Source organism: Nipponia nippon, unplaced genomic scaffold (genome assembly GCF_047370975.1).
Source record: "Nipponia nippon isolate SJK-2023a ecotype South Korea unplaced genomic scaffold, ASM4737097v1 scaffold_3, whole genome shotgun sequence".
Lineage (NCBI taxonomy): Eukaryota > Metazoa > Chordata > Aves > Pelecaniformes > Threskiornithidae > Nipponia > Nipponia nippon.
The window spans coordinates 105,473,456-105,495,290 of record NW_028262347.1 but is presented as its reverse complement, the minus strand read 5'-3'; the positions used below and the strand labels follow the sequence as shown (position 1 = coordinate 105,495,290).

The 21,835-nt window shown below is 42.1% G+C and overlaps 1 protein-coding gene across 6 annotated transcripts in view; it reads left to right on the top strand.

Moving 5' to 3' along the window:
* MARCHF8 (membrane associated ring-CH-type finger 8) overlaps positions 1 to 21,835 on the top strand; it is a 112,559-nt gene that overhangs the window by 31,608 nt on the left and 59,116 nt on the right. For all 6 annotated transcript variants that reach the window (XM_087767408.1, XM_087767405.1, XM_087767406.1 and 3 more), the window contains exon 2: positions 9,580 to 9,758. In XM_087767408.1, coding sequence (XP_087623534.1) covers positions 9,663 to 9,758 — 96 coding nt within the window. In that variant the 5' untranslated portion in view covers positions 9,580 to 9,662. The remainder of the gene's footprint in view (positions 1 to 9,579; positions 9,759 to 21,835) is intronic.

Genomic DNA, 21,835 nt, shown 5'->3' with positions numbered 1-21,835 from the left:
AACATATCCCATGATAAGGTTGCAGCTGGAATACGCCGTCTTGTTCTGGCACTGCAGGGGAATTAATTCTGTTCACAAACCTGGACTCTGTCTGTAGGCTTTATACAGCTTTACTTTTTAATGATAATGTGGTGACACAGAAATTCTTAAACTCTTCATAGTGTAATTTTCATGTTGAAATTGATGAGAAATACCATGTTTGGCTAGCAACTGTCTCAATTCAAGATCTGGCAATTTTTGGTGAGGATGCAGGTGTGAAACTGAAGGAGTGACTCAGATGTGTGCTGCTTTTACTGCTTGTCTTACTGTAGCACTTCAGTCTGTGCTCTTGGTTGCACCAGGTACCGTCTATTGCCATGGTAAGGAACAATACCACCCCTGCAGAAGCTAATCTGTGTGTCCGAAACAGCCTGGAGGAGGGAAGTGGAAGTGCTGTTATCCTTCCATTGCACAGAAGTGACTAAACTGAAGAACTTAAATGATTTGCCTTCCTGAACCACAGCCAGCGAGCACACCTCTGTATTGGTGATATTTGAAATAAAGTTAAAGATGGGCATTTATGTCTGTGGGGCCGTGGACCCCCCCAGCTGATTATTCTGCCTGGAGCACAAGTTCTTGTGCAGCTCACAGTATTGGTCCTTCCCGTGTTGCCCTCTGGAGAGGGACGTTCTTGTTGGACACTGGCAAATGTATAAAGAAGGTATCAGCGTGAAAAAAGATGGAAACAAAAACCATAAAGTAGACGTGCTATGCCTGAATATAATTCCCAATAAAAATCTCTCACCGAAATCTGTTATACTTTAATAACTCATAGTATTGCGCTGTATTTAAAATGTATTTAAAATTTAAAACATTGAACTTCAGGGGATAGCAAATGACTTCTGGTAGCTAGTTTTGCATGAGAAGTTCAGGTTGCTTTAAACGTGGGAAATTGTCGTTGAAAACATAACTTACCAATGTCATGCAAGTTTGTGGAAGAATCGGGTACAGGATGCTTGGTACGTTGCCCTTTTTACTCTACACTTGAACTTTTGAAGACGCTGGGTTTGGGCTCTCCAGTTGCATTGTGCAAGTCCTGAAGAATGTGGTTTATAGCTATTTCCTCAGAAAGAGTTTAAAGGTTTGTCATAATGATCCAGAAGTCTAGATTTTATTGAGACTTCCAGAGCAAAGATATATTGTAATTTAAACCTGTGAAGAGTTACCTGGCATTTAACTCATAAATCATTCAAAAGAAATACATTCTTATGTACGCCACTTTGGAAATTTCTTATTCACCCAGAGACAAAGAAGGAATGATTTCATATTTCTTCAAAACACAGAATCATTTAGTCAATAGTATTAACTATTCTCTTTTTTGAATATTCTTTTTACTCTGGCGTAAGGGCAATGTTTTGCCTGGTAGCAGTTAAACAATAGTGAAGAAGGTTGCTCAAGTGCCTGTTGTGCATAAATAGCTGTTACAACTGTTAGCCTCTGATGTAATGGAAAATAAGTGATGTAGCACAGGATTTTCCTAAAAATGCATCATTGTTATCTGTGTACAATACAGAATGTGAGCAATGTCCTCACTGAACAATGATGAGATTGTTTTCTTTCATCACTATCTCGCGTTGTAAATATTTACATTGTTTGAGAAACATAGGCTTTCATTGTCTTCAATGTAAATTTATGCATTTGTTTTTAATAGTCTTTATTAATTTTGAAGATAAAAATACAGAGCAATTTTTTGCTGGATTTCAGAACTGATTTAGAGTTTTGTGAACCCCAAAAGGATTATAGTAGAGAATGCAAAGTGATCATAAATTATCCATAGGTGTTACATTATATCATGTGGACTTGTGTACTAGACTAGAAATTTGCCTGCAACTGTATGTTGGTGCAGATTTCTCTCACTGGTATATACATGTGTTAGGATGTCCCTCTTTCCATTTGATTATAACCTTCATTAACATTTTCTTTTAAAAAACATCCATCATCATGTGGAGTGCTTTGCCAAATCATAATGATCATGTGGCTGTGTTTCTCAATAGATTTGCTGTTATTCTGGAGGTCTGAGGTGTTGCCTTGTCCTTGACATCACTTGCTATCTTTCCCTGGCATGTCATAGTTTTGTGGGGTTTGGCTTTTGCCCATGAATAGCGGGGAGGGAGTGTTTTTTGTACCCAGTGGATGTACTGTGGACCCTTCTGTGCTGATTGCAGGGTCATCTACAATTGCAGGGGACCAACTGTGGCAATCTTAGTGGGCCATTCCTGCGGCTGCGTTCGCAGTAACCTGACCTTTTTTATTTTCCTTTAATTTAAGAATTTCAAATTGTATGACACCTCACCACTGCTCTCTCTAACCATTTCTGTGGGTTAGTAAGGAAAAGGTGCATTGACCACTGCGTCACCAGTGTACACACTGTGATGGAATCCATGTAGGTTACTGCTGTGCAATGCTTTTGGACAGGTAAAGAAGAAGGAAAAACAGCTTTTCTCAAAAACTGTAGCAATAGGCGTGGTACTGTAGCATGTTGTTATCTGACAATGAATATAATGAAGAAGCAGGTCATCATCCATATCTTTACAAAAATTTTTATTTGAGCCATGTGATTAAGGCAGCCTAATTTTTGCTCTGACAGGGTGGCTTCAGTGCCAAATCGGAAGGAAGAATGCCTCTTCTGGAGGGGGGCATTAATTTCCCAGGAAGCCAGTCTCTTTTCGTTGTGGGAGTTGATGGGAGCACGGCTAAGAGTGATAACAAGGCAAGTCCCGTACATGCTGTGATAGTGCATCCTGCTTGCAGCGAAGCTGCAAAGACTCACAGCTTGCAGTGTGATTCAGGTGCTAGACCTGCTCTGTTCAGAAGCACCTCCGGGCAGGAAGGTGTGTTTAATGTGAAGCAGTGAGGTGAAATGGTGACTATCTAGGCGAAAGAACAGTGGCACCCCCTTATGCAAATGGATTTTCAGTGGAGCAGGTAGAGCAACTTGCTGGCTGAGAAAGCAGCCGCCCTGGCTGTTGACCTCTCCCAGGCCCCCACCGTTAGGGTTTCCCCGTGTAGAGCATGAAACTTCTGCTTTACCTCTGTTTCTTTTTGCTTGTTATAGTTAGAGACTATCCCAGGGATTATTGCTGATGTTATTATGGACTGTTTCATCAACAAGGGGAGTACTTAAAAATGTGTATTACCTAGCAGACCACAGATGTAGTTAAAGAAGTTTTGCCTCTGTAGCAGGAGCTTGTCTGTGTGTGGGGAGAGCGCCTGGCACTTTGTTCTTTCCTCAGGACATCAGGAAAGATCACTGATGCTTCTGATGCTGGTGAGTTGCTATTAGTAGCATAAGCAGACAAAAGTAATTTCTTCTTTCTCAAGGGTCTGTAATACCCGTATTTTGTTATCGGAACAGAGGGGAATGACATTTGTTTTCTTCTGAATGCTACCAAGCTAGTTCATAATTGCACTTAGCAGCTGGTTTGATTTGAAGGGGACAAATTTTAAGGAATCTGTTTTTCAAAGGTGCAGATCCTGCTCAGCTTCCACTGAAATCGAGGGAGGGGGTTGCTAAGAGCTCTGGGACCATTATTTATTGATGCTGTAGTTTAACAGCTTGCTTGTCTAGTTTTATTACGTTTGCAGAAACAACCATGTTCTTATTTTGAGAGGAGTCAGCCAGAGCTGGCAGATACCTCTGTTTCTCTATGCATTGTATGTAGTCTACAGCTATATATTCCTGTATATTGAGAAGCTTTCAAAGGGAACATGGGGAACATGTAGAAGGATCTCTTGTCCCCTTTCTAAGTCTTTCTTTTGATTTCAACTACATAATAACATGATTTTTTTCAAATTATTAGAAGAAAAATATTTTTAAGTCTTGAAGCTGATTATTTTTAGGACACTAGCAGGTGGAGGAAAGAAGGAACTGAGATAATAAAGTGAGAAGTTGCAGCTGAGCTAGTAAACAGTGCAAGATATATGGGCAGAGACATAGCTGTAAATAGCAATAATCCAGAATTATATCTGCCTGGTCTGAGTACAAAGGTTCTTTTCACTTCTAACATTGTACTAGCCCTGAAATGTGAAAGGTACTGCAGGGAAAGAAGTGTTAGTTTCTTTCCCTTAAGCTCTCTTGATTAGATTTGTTTGTCAAGTTAACAAATGCATGTGAAGTGCATGAGCCTTGATAACATCTCCTAAATAATGCTGTTAACAAAGTACTGATTAAGCTACAGTAAAACCAAATGAAACGCAGATGCAGGATCCTCTTTTTGAAAATGCACATCTGTCATCTCTAGAAGAGGATTATATAAGCTACATTAGTAGGGGAGGAGTCCGGACAAGCTCAAAATAAAATAAATAAAAGCTTCCAACTGGAGCCAACACAAGCTAATAGGATTGGAAATATTTGCAAATACGGAAAATGTAGTGTACAGAAAGTAGGCATAAGCTATATCCAGCTGAAATGCCAGGGTAGGTAAGCAAAGTTAAGATGCACACAGGAATTTGCTGAGGTCACTGGTGGAGTGCTTCTGTTACCTTCAGAACAACAACAGAAAACAAACCCAAAGGATTTTTATGTTTGTGGGGCTTTGAGACTTCACATCAAGACCTCCAGCAGAAAAACAGATTCCAAATCTGCGTTAATGCATTATTTCAGACCTCGCTAGGAGAAAGTAAGCCAGCTGATGAAGATGTTACACCATCTTGCAGCAGTCAGAAGTTTCTTTGGAGGGTTTCCATTCCTGTTTGAGTTGGTCAGGTTTCGTGCTGTGTAGAGGGGAAGTTTCAGAAGACCAGAGCTCGGGGCAGCTGCAAGCTGGTATGTCCCCTGAAGTCCACAGACTGCATTCATTCCACGGCAGGATTGTTGTGGCAATGCACAGAGCTGCAGTGTCTGGATTATCTGGACAGCAGCTATCTGTTGCTTTGTTTTTAACCTGCCCACCCCCCAACAGATTATCAGACTATTGACCTATGTGATACAGCTCCCTGTCATTAATGGGGCCAGGGGAGTTGAAGAAAAGTGTGAGAAGCCTTGGGGCAGGCAGGAATGACTCACAGGTGAAGTTCCATCCAATTCCCTTCTGGTAGCGACTATCATCTTGCTTACACCACAGGTTACAAGGTTTATCTTTCATGCACATAAAGGCAGATTCTTTTATACTCCAGGATGCCTATTGTACTTTAAATAGGAAAACAACTGTGATATTTGGCTGCTATTATTCCCCCCCCCCTCGTGTGAGTAATGCAAAGTATGTGTACACACCTACATATATCCTAAGGATGCTTTTCTTGTTGTAAGGCCTGTGTACATCTGCAGCCAATGCCATTACAGCTCCAGAGCTTCTGCTGAAGTTCCCCAGCATATGCTGTGTAGCAAGGGAATATGGTGGACTTTCTGAAGTGTAAAGGACCTAATAAAACCTACAGTTCATACTGCGTGGGTTTTAGATTCCAGTGGATACCAAACCGCAGACAGGAAACCATGATTTGTGCTTACTTGCCCCAGTCTAGCTGGGAATTTTTGGCAAAGAGCAGTTTAGCCTTTATTTTGAAATGTGTAATGGGCAGAGAAGCATCAGTGGATGGCAGGTGAGGGACAACAGAATAGTTTCCTCCACCAGGCTTCTTCTAATGGCACATCTCACTTTAACAGTCCAGCAATTCACAGACTGTTAGGCTTATCTGTTAGCTGATTTATATTCTTGTTTTGTCAGTGGGGAAACTGAGGTCCTGGTGGGGTGGATGATGTAAGTGGGGTTTCAAATGGTCTGCCAGCTGCTTCTGCAGTTGTGAAGTTACCTGTTGTTGTCAGTTGTCCCCTCTGGTGTACTTGATGCTGATAACCCAGGGGAACATAATTTTCTGCTTCTGTTGCTGTCAGGAGACCTACTGCTCAAGGGAATGCCCCAGTCACCAGGCCCAAGTCACATGCACGCTTGTCCTTCCTTTTTTCTTAACTACCTTCGGAGACAGTTTGCCGTAGTTCCTCTGAATATGACTGTTCTTGCTGCAGCTTCATGGTCCTAGCAATGTAATGAGGACCTAGCTGATGTGGTTCCAAGTGTCTGCTGGCATTTCTGGCTACTGTTTTGCCTGTCCTGCAGAAAGCAAAACTGGACTACCTGGGTGGGTGAAATCTTAGCTCCGTTGAGGACTCTCCTGTGGGCTCTGAGGCCAGGATTTTGACCCCTTTTGTCTTTTGAAATGGCATTGGTTTCTAAAGGCTCTCCACAATGGCTGTATTGCTGGAATCCATTTTGCAGGAACTAGTGTGGCTATAGATAGGGGGAACAGTAGAGCTTCAGGCTCTCTTCTGTCCTGGCATTCCTATGTGCCCCAGCCAGGTCTGCAGGAAACCTCCTTGGGCAAGAACAGTAATCTGTATTTGTGGCTTATAGGCTGTTGGCAGCATCAGTAAAGAAATCTCTAAAGGGCCCAGCTGTGAAAACAGGCTTAACTTTATTATTGTTTGCTGAATGCCCAAACTCCTAAGAGGTTTTCTTAAGTATTTTCCTCCAGTGGATAATATGTGAACAGCCATGGGGGCAGGAGGAGAATAGGATCCCTCCCCCTTCACAGACAGATGACCGCCCTGCCTATGGGACCTGGTTGGTGCATGTGCCCTCTCTCTCCCTATCCTGCCATCCTATGCTTACTTCGGCTTTCCAGGCAGAAAGGAGCTGGAAAGTCCTTCCTCCATGAACAGAACAGCATCTACACCGGTGGTCATGGGACTTCCCTTGCTGGTGAGGTTTATGAACCAAATCCCACACAAGGGAGGAGGAAGTTGAGCCCTTATCTGCCACCTCCTGGGTGAGTGCACTCAGCTGTTGGGTGGAGATGCTGTTACAATGAGGATCTCTTACTTTGAGGGATGGTCTGAACATCTAACTGGAATCCTGAACAGAAGGGAATATCTAGGAGTAGTCCCCTTGCCTTAGTATTTCATCTCTGGGGGCCTTTTTGGCAGGCCCCCAGTTTTATGTGCTTGAAGCTTGGATCCCTCTTCGCAGGTGCCCAGCTCCTCACCCCTGGATCAGGGAGCACGCGGTGTTAACTTAGCTGTGGAAAACATCCTTTGGAGCTTGTCCTAACTTGCTTTGTGTTGAGTGGCATTGCTTTTCTGGCATCTTTGTCTGTTTGCACTTGGTACTGCAGATGGTCTGTTGACTCATGTAACTTTATCCTTTAAGTAGCACTGTGGTGTTAACGTGCTTCAGGTGGATACAGACAGGCTCTGAGTGTGTGTGGTGTTAGGGACCTTCCAGATTGGGGATGCTACAGTGTGACATCTGGGTTAAGTTTAGAGCTTTTTCTAAGCCACCCTTGAACAAAGGCAGGCTTTATTAGAGCGTCTGCCAGGCTTCTTTGCCAGAGCAGGGCTGTTTCACATCATCTCTGAATATCTAATTGGATTATATCTGCTGGTTGAGCTCTTTCAAAGAATTCTAACACACGCTATCCTCGAAGTACCTGCAGAAAAACTGTTTGGACTTGTTTGTCATCATCAGAGGGGTTTACCTGTGTTTTCTAATAATTTTCCTTGTTCTCTTTATGGTAATACCATGTCCTTGCCTGCAAGCCCAGAACCCTTTTTGAGGGGGGCACAGAGTGGAGTCCGTCTCCTTCCCCTTGGCTCGGCTATCACTGGCAGTAGCACAGAACATATTACCTGGCTTATTTTCATTGGAGCTTAACGTTCTCTGGATTTCATTTCCTTATGTTTCCTTGGGAAAATACCTTCTCTTCCTGCTTTGTTTATTGCGGTTTGATATTCCTGTCTCAGCCCACGTTTCATTCTCCTCTGGCTTGGCTCCTTTAGAGGATGAAGCTGAACAGGTGTGTGGAGGACCCAGGGAGGTTCTATGTTTTCTCTTTATGCTTTATGCTGAGGTTCAATAGTGCTGGTAACTCCCATGTTTCCCTCTGTCCTCCAATAAGGAAGTGTCCTTGTTGTTGCTTGTCTATGCACATAGATGTGTTTTATTTTTAAAATCAGTGATGCCTAGAAGTTATGGAGGCATTGCCTTCAAAGCTTTCATGCAAGCTTTATGATGCGCCACCTTGGCATCTATGGAAGTAGTATAAATCCTGACCACGTGTCAGTAACGCTTCTGAATTTGGCTGAGCGCTCCAATGAGCAGGTAGCATCATCCAGCAAATGATGTGTGCAATTGGGAAGCAGCAGACGTTGCCTGCATTTTTGTTTTTGCTCATGACTTGCTCTGTGACCTTTGATAACTCTTTCTCCCTCAGTGCAAAGAGGGTACTGAACTATCGTTCCCTGTATAAAGTGCCTTGGGATATGTAATTTTTTTTTTTTGCCGTTTAATCAAAAGCAGTCAAAAGATTTGATCCTGTTTTTATTTTACACAACTGCAGTACTCCTGTGGAGTCTAATGGAAATAGAACCAGATCAGCCTCTTTTGCAGAATCAAAAACCTAGGAATCTTGGCCTACCTTTGAAACTTCCAATTAATTAAATATTCAATAAAAATTTTGTGCAATATAAGTTAAGGGTATGCACTAAGTACTAGGCTATACTACTTCCAAATTGTTAAGCAACATAATATGTAGGCCATCTGCTTATTCTCTGTTTTCTGCTGTCACAGATTCAAAAACAAACAAACAAAAAGTTGATGTGTTATGGAAACAGAACAACAGTGCAACATCCAGTTGCCCTATTTAGTATAGTCCCTGCTGTGTTAATTCCCCTCTAATCCTTTCTTTAAACGCAACTGATTGTGTCTCATTTGTGGCAGGTTACATTCCAAATAAACACTCCATGATCCTACATATTTCAAAAAGCTTTTTATTTAATGCAACTTTGCTAATCTAATAAAAGGTATGGCTAATTATGCCTGCCTTTCAGATTAGTATTGCCAATTTTGGCTAATTTATGTCTATCGCTGTCTTTCCTATGTGTAATGCTTCCCTGTTGTATTAGTAAAAGAAGAATAAAGTGTGTGTAGTCCAATGGATTCCCGATTCCTAGCAAGGGATTTTGATCATATTATTTTCTAATAACCTTAAGAAAGGAAGAGCTCACATGATGCATCCTCCTATTGCCAGCTGGTACATGTTTATATGAATGACAGGAGCCAAATGGAGGTCACTGACTGTTTTCAACCAAACTTCTGGCATTCAGCCTGATGCAGGACAATGCACGAGGCAGTTTGATCCAGTGTGGTGGGGTTGGCAGTTTAGGAAACTACGTGCACGAGCTTTGCTCTCTGCACGTCCAGGTAGCACGTTCCCGCTGCTCAGCTTGGAGAGCTGCTCTTCTTCCTTCTCCTTATCCATGCAGACTTGAGCGTGATCCCTGCCCTCTGGCTCTGCTCTCAGACCGCTTTCAGAACTGGTTGATTATTTATTCATTCACTTCTATAAATTGTGCTCTGACCTGTCTAGTTGTAGCTCTTCAAAACTCCTGTGTCTTTTCTCACCCAGCCAGTGCACCAAACTCTCTCCTGTTCAGAATACAGAGAGAAAATAAGAAGTGCACCTTGGTCCAATTGATGGCTTAGCTTTGGTTTAGAAGTAATTGCATTTCAAGCTACTTTAACATCATCTAATATTTTTATTTCTTAGGTGCAAGGCCTGACAATGGCACTGAATGAGCGCTGCCTTCAAGCCTCCTTCCTGTAAATGATAGGACCAAACAAGGCGGTGTGATGAACATGCCACTGCATCAAATCTCTGTCATTCCAGCTCAGGATGTTACCTCTTCCAGAGTCTCCAGGAGCAAGACCAAAGAAAAAGAGGAACAGGTACTGTCAGATATGCTTGATTTTCACAGGAAGTTATCTAAGTATAAAATAATAGGGATTATCAAATCAGACCTGATTCTGTTCCAAAGCCCCAACTCCTTGCATGACTGCTGCTTTTAGTGAAGATGAATGTCACCAAATTATCTATTTATTCTCATATTTGCTATTTTAAAGCAGCTGGCTGCAAAATTGTAGAAAGTTTTTTTGAGTAACTTCTGCAAAGTGCAACCTACGACCTTGTGTTTTGCATAAGAATTCAAGGCAGATGGGGTTTTGGATGATGGCTCTAATACTGTTGTCACGGAAGCTTACAGGTGTATTTTACCTTTCTAAAAGAAAACCGTGTGGGGTGTGAACCCCTGTATGCAGCCGTGTTGTCCTTTGCTCTTGGCAGCATCTAGTAGCCATGTTATGGTTTGTATTGACTGGAATATCACAAGGAAGGAAATACACACCCATATGTACACTTACTGTGCTGTTTTCTGGAGATATGATTTGTGTTCTTAACTTGGGAGCATGTGTGTGAACGGAATCATTTTGAGGTCCTGTTGTGCTACGAGAAACGGAATGCAAAAATATCTAAGGTATCTAATGATTATAAGTGTAATAGATTCTAATTAATAGGCTACTTAGTAATTTTTAATAGCATACTGTGTCTAGTCTTCATGTGTCAACCTTATTTACCCCTGTGGTGATGGAGTTTAGGAGGCCAGTCAGATCAAAACAACTTGTGGTAACTCTGACCATGCAATGAGCGAGCTCAGAAGTGGCAGTCCCAAGTCTCCTCCTAAACTTGTTCTTCATTTCTAACACAGCAACTTCAGTGTTAACAAATCTCCCCTGTGTTTCCTTCATGATAACTAGTTGAAGTGTTGATTAGCGTTTCCCTTGCCAGGCTGCTATTGTACTTTCTTGCCTTGGGACATTTGAAACAGAATAAAATGTTTATTTAAGTATGTGCAATATTGCAGAGGAAAGAATAGGGACTGGAACTATGCCAGCAATAAATTAGGCTAACCTGGAAACACTTCATGTTTCCCAAGTCTTGTCCTTCCTGTCCCCATAAGCATGTTCATTCATCCCCAAAGTGTCCTGTGTTCTGCCAAAACCACAGCTGGAACAGCTGGAGTGCTGGGTGAACTGTCTGCCGTCCTTGATGCACAGCTGTACTGACACCGCGGCTGCTCCTGTGCACGCGAGCCACAGCCTGGCCCCTGTGTGCTCTTCCCTGCTCCTGCAGCTGTGTTGCTTCTGGTGTTAACCTTTAACGCTGGATCTAACGAATGAGCTGGAGGGCAATCAAGTTGTTAATGTGCTGACTTTGACCAATCCATGTAAATTTTTGTGTTGCATGTTAGGACATTCAAGGCTACTTGCTAGTCAGAGTCCCTGTCAACCCTTGGGTGCAATCAGGACCCGCTGGCCATGACTGTGAATTTTGCTTATATTTGAAGTATACAGTAAAGGGGAGATAGGGTGCAAGAGAAAGAAATTGTAGATGATCGCTGCCTTATTTTTAATCACTTCAAAATGCCTGTTTTCTGTTTGAGGTAGAAACCACTGCAAGATAAAGAGCAGCATGCGGAGCGAGCATGAGCCTGTGTTGAGCAAATCTGCTGAGCAGTTGTAGATGATTTTTGTGCCCTACGTAACATCAGCTGTACAAGAGAAGGACACTAGGTAAAACTGAGAAAGAAAGCATTTGCATTTCAGTTTTGTAACTTCAGTACAAAGTCAGTGAACTAAAGTACTTTCATATTTCAGTTGCGTAACTTTTCATTACACAACACAGCTCGCAGTTATTTCTACGTGTTGTGGATAGCCTAGGCACAGTTCTCGTGGATTTCTGCAAACACATAAAACAGTTTTTCTGAAGCAAATGCAATATTTCACAGTTTGATTCAAGTGCCATGATTTTCTTACCTTACCTTTACTATGTAATAGAAACATTCCTTACCTTTTCTGTGTAGGAACAACAGTAAGCACCTCAAACAAATGTGTACACTGTGGTCTTAAAATGTTTTGAGTTGTACAAAGCCATTTGCCAATCTGAACAAAATCAAACAAACCCCAAACCACAATCAAGACCAATATTACTACTTCAAAGATAAATATGTAGGTTTGCTTTGTAATACCAAGCTGCATTCTTAGACCAAGTCCATTGCCAGGTGTGTGCTTTGTAGATTGAGCAGACTTACGTGTCTGTCTCCCCTGTTTATTACCAAGTTCTGGCAAAAGCAAAGGTGAATAAAGGTAGAGTGTCAGCTAGCAGATGAAATTTCAGCTTGCTTTTGTTGTTGCTATTGCAAACTAGACCTTTGGCTTGTCCGTACCTGCATCCTGCATCATAAGAAGTCTTTCAGAGGAAAGGCTCAAGAAGCACAGCAGCGGAAAATGAAGTACCAGTGTGTCTGGAGAGGGAACTTTGCCAGTCTGTGAAAAATCAGTGTTTGTCCTATTCCCCAGAAGGAAGATGCTTTATATCCTGTTCTCTTATCTTTTGCGATTATGGATGCGTTTAATTATCTACATTTGTAGTAGAGGTGCAGAAGAAAAATTCTCAAGCTGAACAGTTTGGATCTCTTACTATTTGTTCTCTTTCATGCTTCTGGTCAAGATGTAGCTCTTGTATTTCAGGTTAAGGCTTGACTGGTTTTAGTAATGGTTTTTCTTGCTACAAGAGCAAGTTTTCTGGGCTAATGATTTGTGACTAACAGTCAAGAATAGAAAGAAATCCTTACCATCTTTATCACTGCAATCCAGTTTCTCAAATTGGGTGATCTGTAGTCCTGAGGTGTGCCTCATGGCAGATTAATATGTAGATTCAATACCTGTGGAAGTCTGGGCCAAAAATCCTGCTGAATTTGAAGAGGTGATAAAAGGCAAAGCTCCTGCCTACCATTTCTGTTTTAAGTCCTCAGTGATGTGTATAAATAGCAGAGCGTGGTAGGTTCTGATTCAGGTTAGTGTAATTTTCAAGATTTGAAATAGTTGAAAAATGTGGCTAACAGGAATCTTTCATGAAACTTCGTCCATTTCCCCATTAAAAATGGAGAAGGTCATAAAGGGATTATTACTCTTGCATTTAACTCAGGTGAACTGTTAGCTTTAAGGGCTATTAATAACCATCATTAGCTTCTTTCTTATCCTTTACTAGGAATAGCTTCATACTTACCTGATTTAAGGGAGAGTCACTCTGTTGTTTGTGAGATGCTGCAACCCCCCCACCCGTTTGGTGGGAAACACACTGGCAGTGATGTTTCCGAACATATCCAAAAGCTAACAGCTCTCAGGATTTGGACTGGAAATGAGGGAACTGACGCTGGCATGTGGTTGAGGTGTTGCTCTGGTTTTGTTTTGTTACAGCATTGCCTATTTGAGGGCTTTGTGCCTTGCTTGCTGAAGCACACTGATGTGTACCACAAGTTCTTAGTAAACGTTACTGCAGTGAGTGAAGCTCCCCGAGCGATAGCTTTTACACTGCTCTTCTAAAAATGTGTGAGCAACTTCACAACCGTGGTCTCTTGTGCTATAATCTCTGCAGATCTCCTAAACGGATCAGGGATGCCCAGGATCACTGTTTGAATGAGAGATCATGAGATGTTGGTGCAAGTCATTCTGGGTGTGCAGTACTCTTTCTTCTCAGTGGCCTGGACCTGGGAAGCAATACTTTGAGTTGTCATCAAAGGTCACATAGCATGTATCACAGATACAGATGAATGTTCAAGTCAAATTTAAACTTGCTAGTTCCACTTGATCAACCGAAACTCCCGTCTGTCCTCTGCTCTAGAGGAACTATCTTGTCTTCCAAGTGCTGTGTAGTATTACTGGCTGCTATGTGCTCAGCAGAGATGCTATGATCATCTCAGACATCTCCAGGTGCTTCTCAAAGCTGTCATCTTCGAGATACAATGACTACCTAATTTGTCTGGATGAAATTACGGTGAGAGAAGTACACTATGCTGCGTCTTGCTAAATTTCTTCTGCTTTCTTAATGATCTCTTGCCTCCTATAACAGAAAAAGCACTGTGGCCTATTGATTCAAATAAGCCATGTCTTACTGGAAAAGCAGGACTTACTTGAAGAAGAAAAAAAAGCAACAGATGCATTTGCAAGAATTTTTAGTCATAGATCGGTAGTGCAATATAAAGGTGCATGCTTTACATTGTTGAATCCAGTGTGACACTTCGAGGGCTATTGTATTGTTTTTTAAGGTACAGAAGCACTCTGTGACCTTTTTCATTCACTTTTTGAACTTTGAGCTGTGAATGTGGGCTCTGACTGGCTGAACTTGATCCAAATACTCATGCATTTGTAAGGCTGTGTGTGTTTTGGTTTTGCTTGCCCATTGAACCAAATCATTCATTAAGCAGCCAGGCTGCAAATCCTTTGAGAATTTCACCCCTTATTATTTTTATACTGAGATTTGTGTGTTTGTGTAGCTACGTAGTATTTTAACACTGTGCCTGGCATTCTTCCTTTATTAAATTGGCTTTGTACAGAAAATGGTTAACTATCGAAGAATTTTTGTCTGAGTATCCTTTAACTCTTCTATGGGAAGCAGAGTATGTCTCTTGCTATGCTGCTTATAGGCTTAGCCTCGAAGTGGGAATTGCAAAGTCCTTTCCTGACAATTCAAACCTTGGCTTTTACTTAGCATGTTTTTCAATGGATCATAAAGCATTTCTCAGAAAAAGTTGATGTCACACTTCCCACTTTTTAAAAAGTAGCAATTAGACAATTTTTTTGACAGAACAAACAACCTGTGACAGAAGCACCCCTGAAGAGCTGCAGTGAAAATGCTTTCATTTCTGCAGTCTGGGAGCAGGTAGGAATACTTCCCAGACCTCGTCGTTTGAGAATACACCAGATGACTGAGGCGGTTTTAACATCCTTCTGAACTGTATCCCTGCAGCGATGCTGTCGTGCTGAGCGTGTGATATTTCCATGGCTGATTTCTGTGCTAAAACAGACATTTTATTACATGTCTGTGTAGGAGCAGGTGCCTGAATGTACTCTCACTCTGATTACCTTCAGCAGGTAAACCGTCTAGTGGGGAGCAGTAAGTAAATAGGAAAATAGCTTGAGAAACTGCTGCACACCAAATGCCTCTCTTCTCCATGGGTGCATTTGAACACGCTTGAACACCACCCTGCCTGTGATCGCTCCTTTTGGTTATTAGGAGAGTTGTTCTTGTGCTTGTCAAGGCAACTTAACTGTTACTTGTATCAAACCCTTTCTGGGCATAGCACTTTGCAGTTGCTGTCAGGTGCCCCTGCAAACACACTCTCACGGGGCATTGCCTATTTCTTTACTCCTGTAAGTATCTTGGCATCTGGCAGTAGTGTGAATGCCTGAGGTACTCCTTCTGCCCTTGCCTGCCTGCCTTCTCCCCATGGGCAGTTGCCACCATTCCCATCCCTTGCCAGCTTTAGGGCTTGCTTGTTCTCTCCCATGTGTTCCTGGCACGAGCACCACTAACCTCCCCTTCTGTGTGGTACCTGGAGAGCTGGCAGGAACCACACAGAGTGCAGCCAGGCCTGGATGAAACTAGTGGAATTTGGAATTTAATTTGTTTGTCTCTTACTGACCTGCTAGATGGTGTTGGGCAAGTCCCTTGGGTCCCTGGGCCATCCTGCCTCCCGTCTGTCAAAAAGGGCTAGCACTGCTGACTAGCCTTGTAAAGGGCTTCAGGTCTACAGATAAAAGCTGGGCAGCTGGAAGCATTTGTCACTAGATCCTTTGAGATGACTGCTTTGCCAGAGTCCTGCTCTGCAGCCCCTTCTGCTGAGCTGGACCAAGGCTCAGCTGCAGAATGTGGTGGGCACGGGGCGTGTGGAGAGCAGAGGGGTCTTCCTCCTACAGGTAGGCATTGCTTGATCTCGGTCATGGTGAATGTGCAAAATGCTGTGACTTTCCCAAATTCTGCTCTTTTTGTGTTTGTGTGCAGGAAGGGAAGCTGATCCTTTCAAGCCCTGCTCTTGGAAGCTAAAGCATGCTGCTTCCCAGCAAACCCCTGGTGAAGGGGAAAGAAAGGAGGCAGGAAGCAGGAGGGAGGGGACGGGACAGGGTGGGAGGGAGGGAGCTGCTCCCGCTGGAGCAGTTCTAACAAAAAAAAAAGTCACATCACGCCATTTGATTCTGCACTGTGTTTGTCTTGAGTGTGTACAGCATGTGTATGTGAGGAAAGGAGCAGATGGCTTCTGAGTGGAGATGAATTACGAAAGGCAAACTGCAGGAAGTCGTTCCTGAAAGGGATATGAAGGAGGAGAAAACCCTTTATTTTAAAAATTCAGTAAACATTACAAAAACTAACAGCAGTTGATACAGCAGCAGAGTTTGTTCTATGTAGTGATGCTTCAGAGAAGAAACTTTGAAAGTTTCAGGTTTTGCTGTTTGCTTGTAATCAGACTCATTTATATACGATCTCTGTTTTGATCTTGTCTGCTTATTGCATGTGAACTTCTTGCTTTGGTGTCTCAAGACCAGAAACTTAGTTAATTATTATGATCTGCAGCTATCACATTAACCTGAATCCTTAAACCACCTCTCTGATATTAATGCAATCTCTGTCTAGCTTTCACTATCAGTTCACTTGAACAAGTTGAGCGTCATTCTTAGAAAAATATGATTTTATAAAAGAAGTGCTGGTGTTAATTATGTGATAGCCAAGTATGTTTTGGTGGTGGTGTTTTGCAGGTCTGTTGATGTTTCTGGTGTATGTTAATGTGCAACAGCTTTCCATAAAGGGAGCCCTGGATCTGAGCTCGTGGTCTTAGAGTTTATATTTTTTCTTCCCTGGCAAAAGCATGCTTGCTTGTTTGCTTTCTAAGGGTAAGTGTGTGTCAGCCATGATCCCACAGTGAGTTGTATGTGTGTAATAATGTCTGTGTTGGTACAGAGTGCCTCTGAAGTCATCACAACTCCACAAAAACATGGGTCAAGGTCCTACTCATACTTTGCAGTGATTTTCATCATCCTGTGGCTATACTGTTTCTTTAAAGTGATGCTGTCAGGTTCCTGCAAACTGATTTTTAAAGTTCTTTGTTTATTAAAGGTAATTTCTGTAAATGAGAGACATCAGAAGTACAGGGTTTTTTCTCCTATAGGATGTTTTGCCTCATGCATTGATGCACAGTGAATGACTCTGTTGGTTTGCTCTTTCAGACAGATGTGTTTCTTTACCTGGTGAAATACTTAAAGTAAGTTGGGTTTTGGGTTGTTTTGGGCTTTTTTGGGTTTTGTTTAGTTTTTTTTTGAGAGAAGAATAAAGACTAACAATTCTGTTTAAAGGTGTAACTTCTGAGAAGTTTTATATAGCCTTAGATTTGCACCCCTGAACTTAGGTAATTCTGCTTGGCCTTTATGGCATTTATGAAGAATTCTTGATGGGGGCAGGGAGAAGTTATTCTTTAGAAATTGCTCCTCTGTGCTTTGCTGAAAGCTAAGCTCTTAGGAGTACAGCCTTCTGAGTCAATAGTCCTCACACCTAGCAACAGAATCCACCTTTGGGATCCATTCAGCTTCTCTTGGTCCCAGAAGGGATGGTCTCTCATCTGCTACTAAACGTGTTTCTTTTTGGTAGCAGACATTGCTTCTGTTTTAGGAAGTTGCTTATGGAGATTTTTCATGACAGCCACAAGTCGAAGCACGCTTTTATCACTGAGCAAGCCCAACTGTGCATTCTGTGAGGTCAATGGCTGAAATTCAGAATTTAATTTTCTAGGAGTCAAGAACTGAATTTTGCCATCTTCAAAGACAAAGAGAAGAATGGGATCACCTATTTGTGGAGCTTTAAGTTTATTTACAACCCAATTCTCTCTTCTTGTAAATAAGCACTACTTTGATGTTGATGCAAATGAGTAAAAGTGGCTGATTATAATTTTTTCATATGCTTGAATGTAGACTGCATCTGATTCCTTGTGGACCTGACAACAGGTGCCTGTGTGGATCAGGGAGAGGATTGTCCTCACATCTGCAGCATTTGGCTTCACCCCTGCACTAACTGCATGCTGTGTGCTCCCACCATGTTCTTTAGGGGTGCAGCATCTATAGTGTTCCTGGAGGCAAGAGTCTGGGACCATGTCGCAAAATGCTTTGCATGCACATTATGCATCTGTCCGTGTAACTGCAAGTGTGCATGTTTAGCGCAGATATTCATATACTCAGATTCTGTGAGTAGTATGGGTACAGTTTTTGGTATAGTTATAACATTAGAACATTTTCAGTAATAAGTTTGCATCTTCTGCTTAGGTTTTTCAGGGACCTTATAGTAAAGAAATGGGATGTACATCTAAGTTTTTTGTGTAACCTACTTGAGCCTATAACAAAGCTGGATTTGGAGACACAGATTTCCAGTGTGCCTTACTGCCTTGAAGGATGATTGTATTTCCTGCTCTTAAATACTTATATCTTGGAAAATCACAACTCTAGATCTCACAGACATAGAAGTATTTATGGCTATTTATCTATAAGAAAATCAATCATTTTTTTTCTAACTCTCAAGTCAAATTCACTCTCTGTGTTAACTGGAACTAATGTGTGGTTGTGTTCATTTAGTTAAGTATATTGTACTTTGTATCTCAATGAACCTGTGAGATTTTTGGAGGATTTTTTGGCTCCATTTTTATTTTTAAAGTACACTCTAAATTGCTTTAGGTGTGAAAAATTACTTGTTGCTCGATGTTCTTGAATTAGCTTATAAGCAGTCATTGGTAGTTGTTACCCGTTCTTGACTCAGGCGCTTCCAATATGAGATGAAACCTTAGAGATCTACAATATTTTCATATAAAAGCAAAAAGACTTCTTTTGCCTTTGCTTTCATCTTCAAGCCCATTCTTCAAGGAAAAAAGAAAGAAAAGAAAGCATATATGTTCTGTCCCTTATTTAATGGCTCTTCAGCACATTGTGCCAAATGTTTTTCCTTTAGATAATACGCTGTAACACTGGAGAGAGTTATCGTTCAGTCTACAGAGCATAGAGCTGAGAGTTGTTTTTTGGTTGTAATTCTGTTGTGGTTTTGCAACCCCTCTGTATCACATTCTTACTGCAAACAAACACAGCAATCTTGTCAATGGGGAGGAAAGTATCAGAACCCTGTGTTTCTTACTAGTCTTTCAATTCATTAATTCTTCTGATTGGAGGTTTAACTTTTACTGCAGAGATCATATTCTAGGTTTCTACACTACTAGCAACTGTCTCCATACAGGATTGTCTGTGCAAGATATCCACAGCTTTAATAGACATTTTGATCTTTTCACAAAGGAAACAGGTTTATGTGGCTTGTCAGCTGATTTCAGTCCTCGTTACTATATTTATGTAGGGCTGTTTGTAACAGTGCTGTGTTTACCCTTTGTCCCAGCCTTCTTGGACAAGCTTCAGTATGCCTAGGAAGTGAGGCAACAGTATATCACCACATAATTAAATATCATCACCCACACATACACACTTAATTTATCCAAGAAGTTGTCTACTGCTCCAGGATGTACCAATTTTCTTTCCCAACCTAGAGGTTAAGACCGCCAGTAGAAATTTGGAGTGAAGGGGCATGTGATACCTCCCTGTGAGCCAGGATTATCCCATTACTGTGTAAAGCAGTACTTCCCAGCACCCTGATGTTGACACTGAGTGGCAGCCCCTCCTGGGAGTCCCTCCCTTCCTCGGACACCAGCATCCAGCCATGTGTGTGCCACTCAACATCTTCCAGCTCGCATGCTGGCAGTCACCGTTTTAACTACTTCATGCTTCAGTTCCTTTGTCTACACAGTTGTATCATGAGGATTGTTCACATTAGCTAATATGTATAACAGGCTTCCAGATGATAATTGAAAATATTGACTAATGCTTGGCTTAGCACTGATCTTGTGGAACCAGCAGGAACATCTTCATTTGATTCTCTGTTGACAAGGCCAACTTCAGATCTGTCAGGAGTCAGGTCTTCACCATTTAACATGTTTTCTGTTGGTATTGCTTTTTCCACTTTTAGGTGGAAAAATAAATAAAAGGGAATGCTCCACCATATCAGACATAGTAAAGATGGGAGTTCTGGTGAGCTAAAACAGACTACTAGGGAGATGTTAATAGGAGACGATAGGCTGGGGGAAAAAAAAAAAAAAAAAAAAAAAAAAACACAAAAAAACAAACCCAAACAAACAAACCCAGATGGGGCAAGTATGTCTACAGCAAGGTAGCACTTTCTCCCAGTCACGTCTTGAGCTCAGCTGGTCTGAGGGATGTTTCTTCTGCAAGAGTTAGCAGGGAGTGGGTAACACACCCAGGTATTAGGGCCTTCTTTTACACTGTTTGTTCTGTGTGTTTTGGAGCCTGAATAAGTAATGCTGTTTTGAAAGATGCTTTTTAATGGTTACTAGAATGAGCTGACTGAAGTATAGGAGCTTGCAGTTTCCATGGGAAACTGGGCTTTTCTCATTAATGTGGCTGGGAGCAAGCAGCCAGGAGCTCAGAGACACAACCTGCATGGCTGGGCTGTGTTGTTCCACCCCACCCCACCCCCACCCCCCCGAGCTTCGGTTCCCACTGTATCATGTCCATGCCATGCTGTTTTCTTCTATTTTTTTCCCCTTATCATCTATAAACCTCTGTTTCCGTTTGAATGTAGATACAGCAGAGAGCAGAAAGCACTGCTGTTGCTTGTAGATTTATGAGCATTTTGAACTCCCCCAGTCCACCCAGTCTCATGCCGAGTAGGACTGGTGGCAGCTGCTTATCTCCTGAAAGCATTCCCAGTTTTAGCCTCTGCCCGGCCCTGCTGCTTTACCTCCGACCTGCCAGGAATCCTCCTGCTGCCCCCAGGAGAGATCGGTAATATGTGTTGAATGTGCTAGACCTCGCCTCCAGATCCAAGTATTTGCTTTCAAGGGTTCTGATACCTGGGTCTAAATGTTTTAGCAACTTGTTTTCAGTCTGACCTTTGTGACACAAGCCCACCTGTAAAGCAGCTAGCAGGTAGCTAACCATTACGAGAGCCCTGCAGTTCCTTAAAGACTTCTCTTTGACCTCTCCCTACCTCTGGTGCTACAGCTACTCATTTAAAGGAACTACTTTAAAAGTGTCATTCTCCAGTACCTCATCCAGCAAAACCCAGATGTGTTTCCTCCAGCCCCCTCTGAAACGCACTCTCACCATTTATCCTCTTCCAGCAAATGTCCACTGTGGTCTCTCCACTCTCGCATCCACCACCAGCAATTCGGCCACAGGCTCTGGTGCCTCCGTGCCGTCTGTCCCCAAGGATGACGTGGGGGTAACAAACTGGAATACAATAAATAGATCGTTGAAGTCCTTCTTTAAGACTGACTTCTGTCTTGCTGCCTGTAGTAAACCTAGCCAAGGCACACACAAGTCTCAGTGGAGTAGAGTGAAGAAAGGCAGATGAGATCAACCCATTTTTATGACCCTGCTGTTTTTCAGTTCAGACATTAAGACAGAAATAACTGTAAAGTCTGAAGTTCTGGTTTATAACCAGAATTTTTAGGGGTGTTCAATGCAGAGCCCTGACCCTCATGTCTGTTGCATCCTTTCTGGTTAGTTCTTGTGCAATATTTAGGTGGGGTTTAGCTGTTGTGAGTTTTGAATCTGATTTTTTTTTTTTTTTTTTTGAGGAACTTCTGAGGAAGCTCTTACAGTTCCTCTTTATAACAATGTTCTGGTTTTTACTTTTTTTCTTAAATTTCTCAAATGTTTGTGAAAGTGTCTTAACTAGTTCCTACATGTGCAGTTTTGTTGGGGAGAACTTGTGTGCAATCCACTATTCTGAACTCAGCTATGTTTTCCGAGGCCAAAAAGCAGAACAAAGAGCCAAAACTGTAGATGTAAGGGGAAATAAAACCAGTTAGGAAGCTCAATATGCCCCTTAGTTGCTTGGCCTTTTCATTTCATGTTCAGTCACCCAGTTTTCTCTAGTCTGAAGTGCTTTTTGTGGATTTGGTTTAGGGTTGGTTGGTTTGTTTGTTTGGGTTTTGGGGGGGGGGGGGTTGGCAATCAATCTTTTAATGCTTTTTTTTTTTTTTTTTGAAAAATTCTTCAGGCCCTGTTGGTATACTCCACTCTTGTTTTGCAGG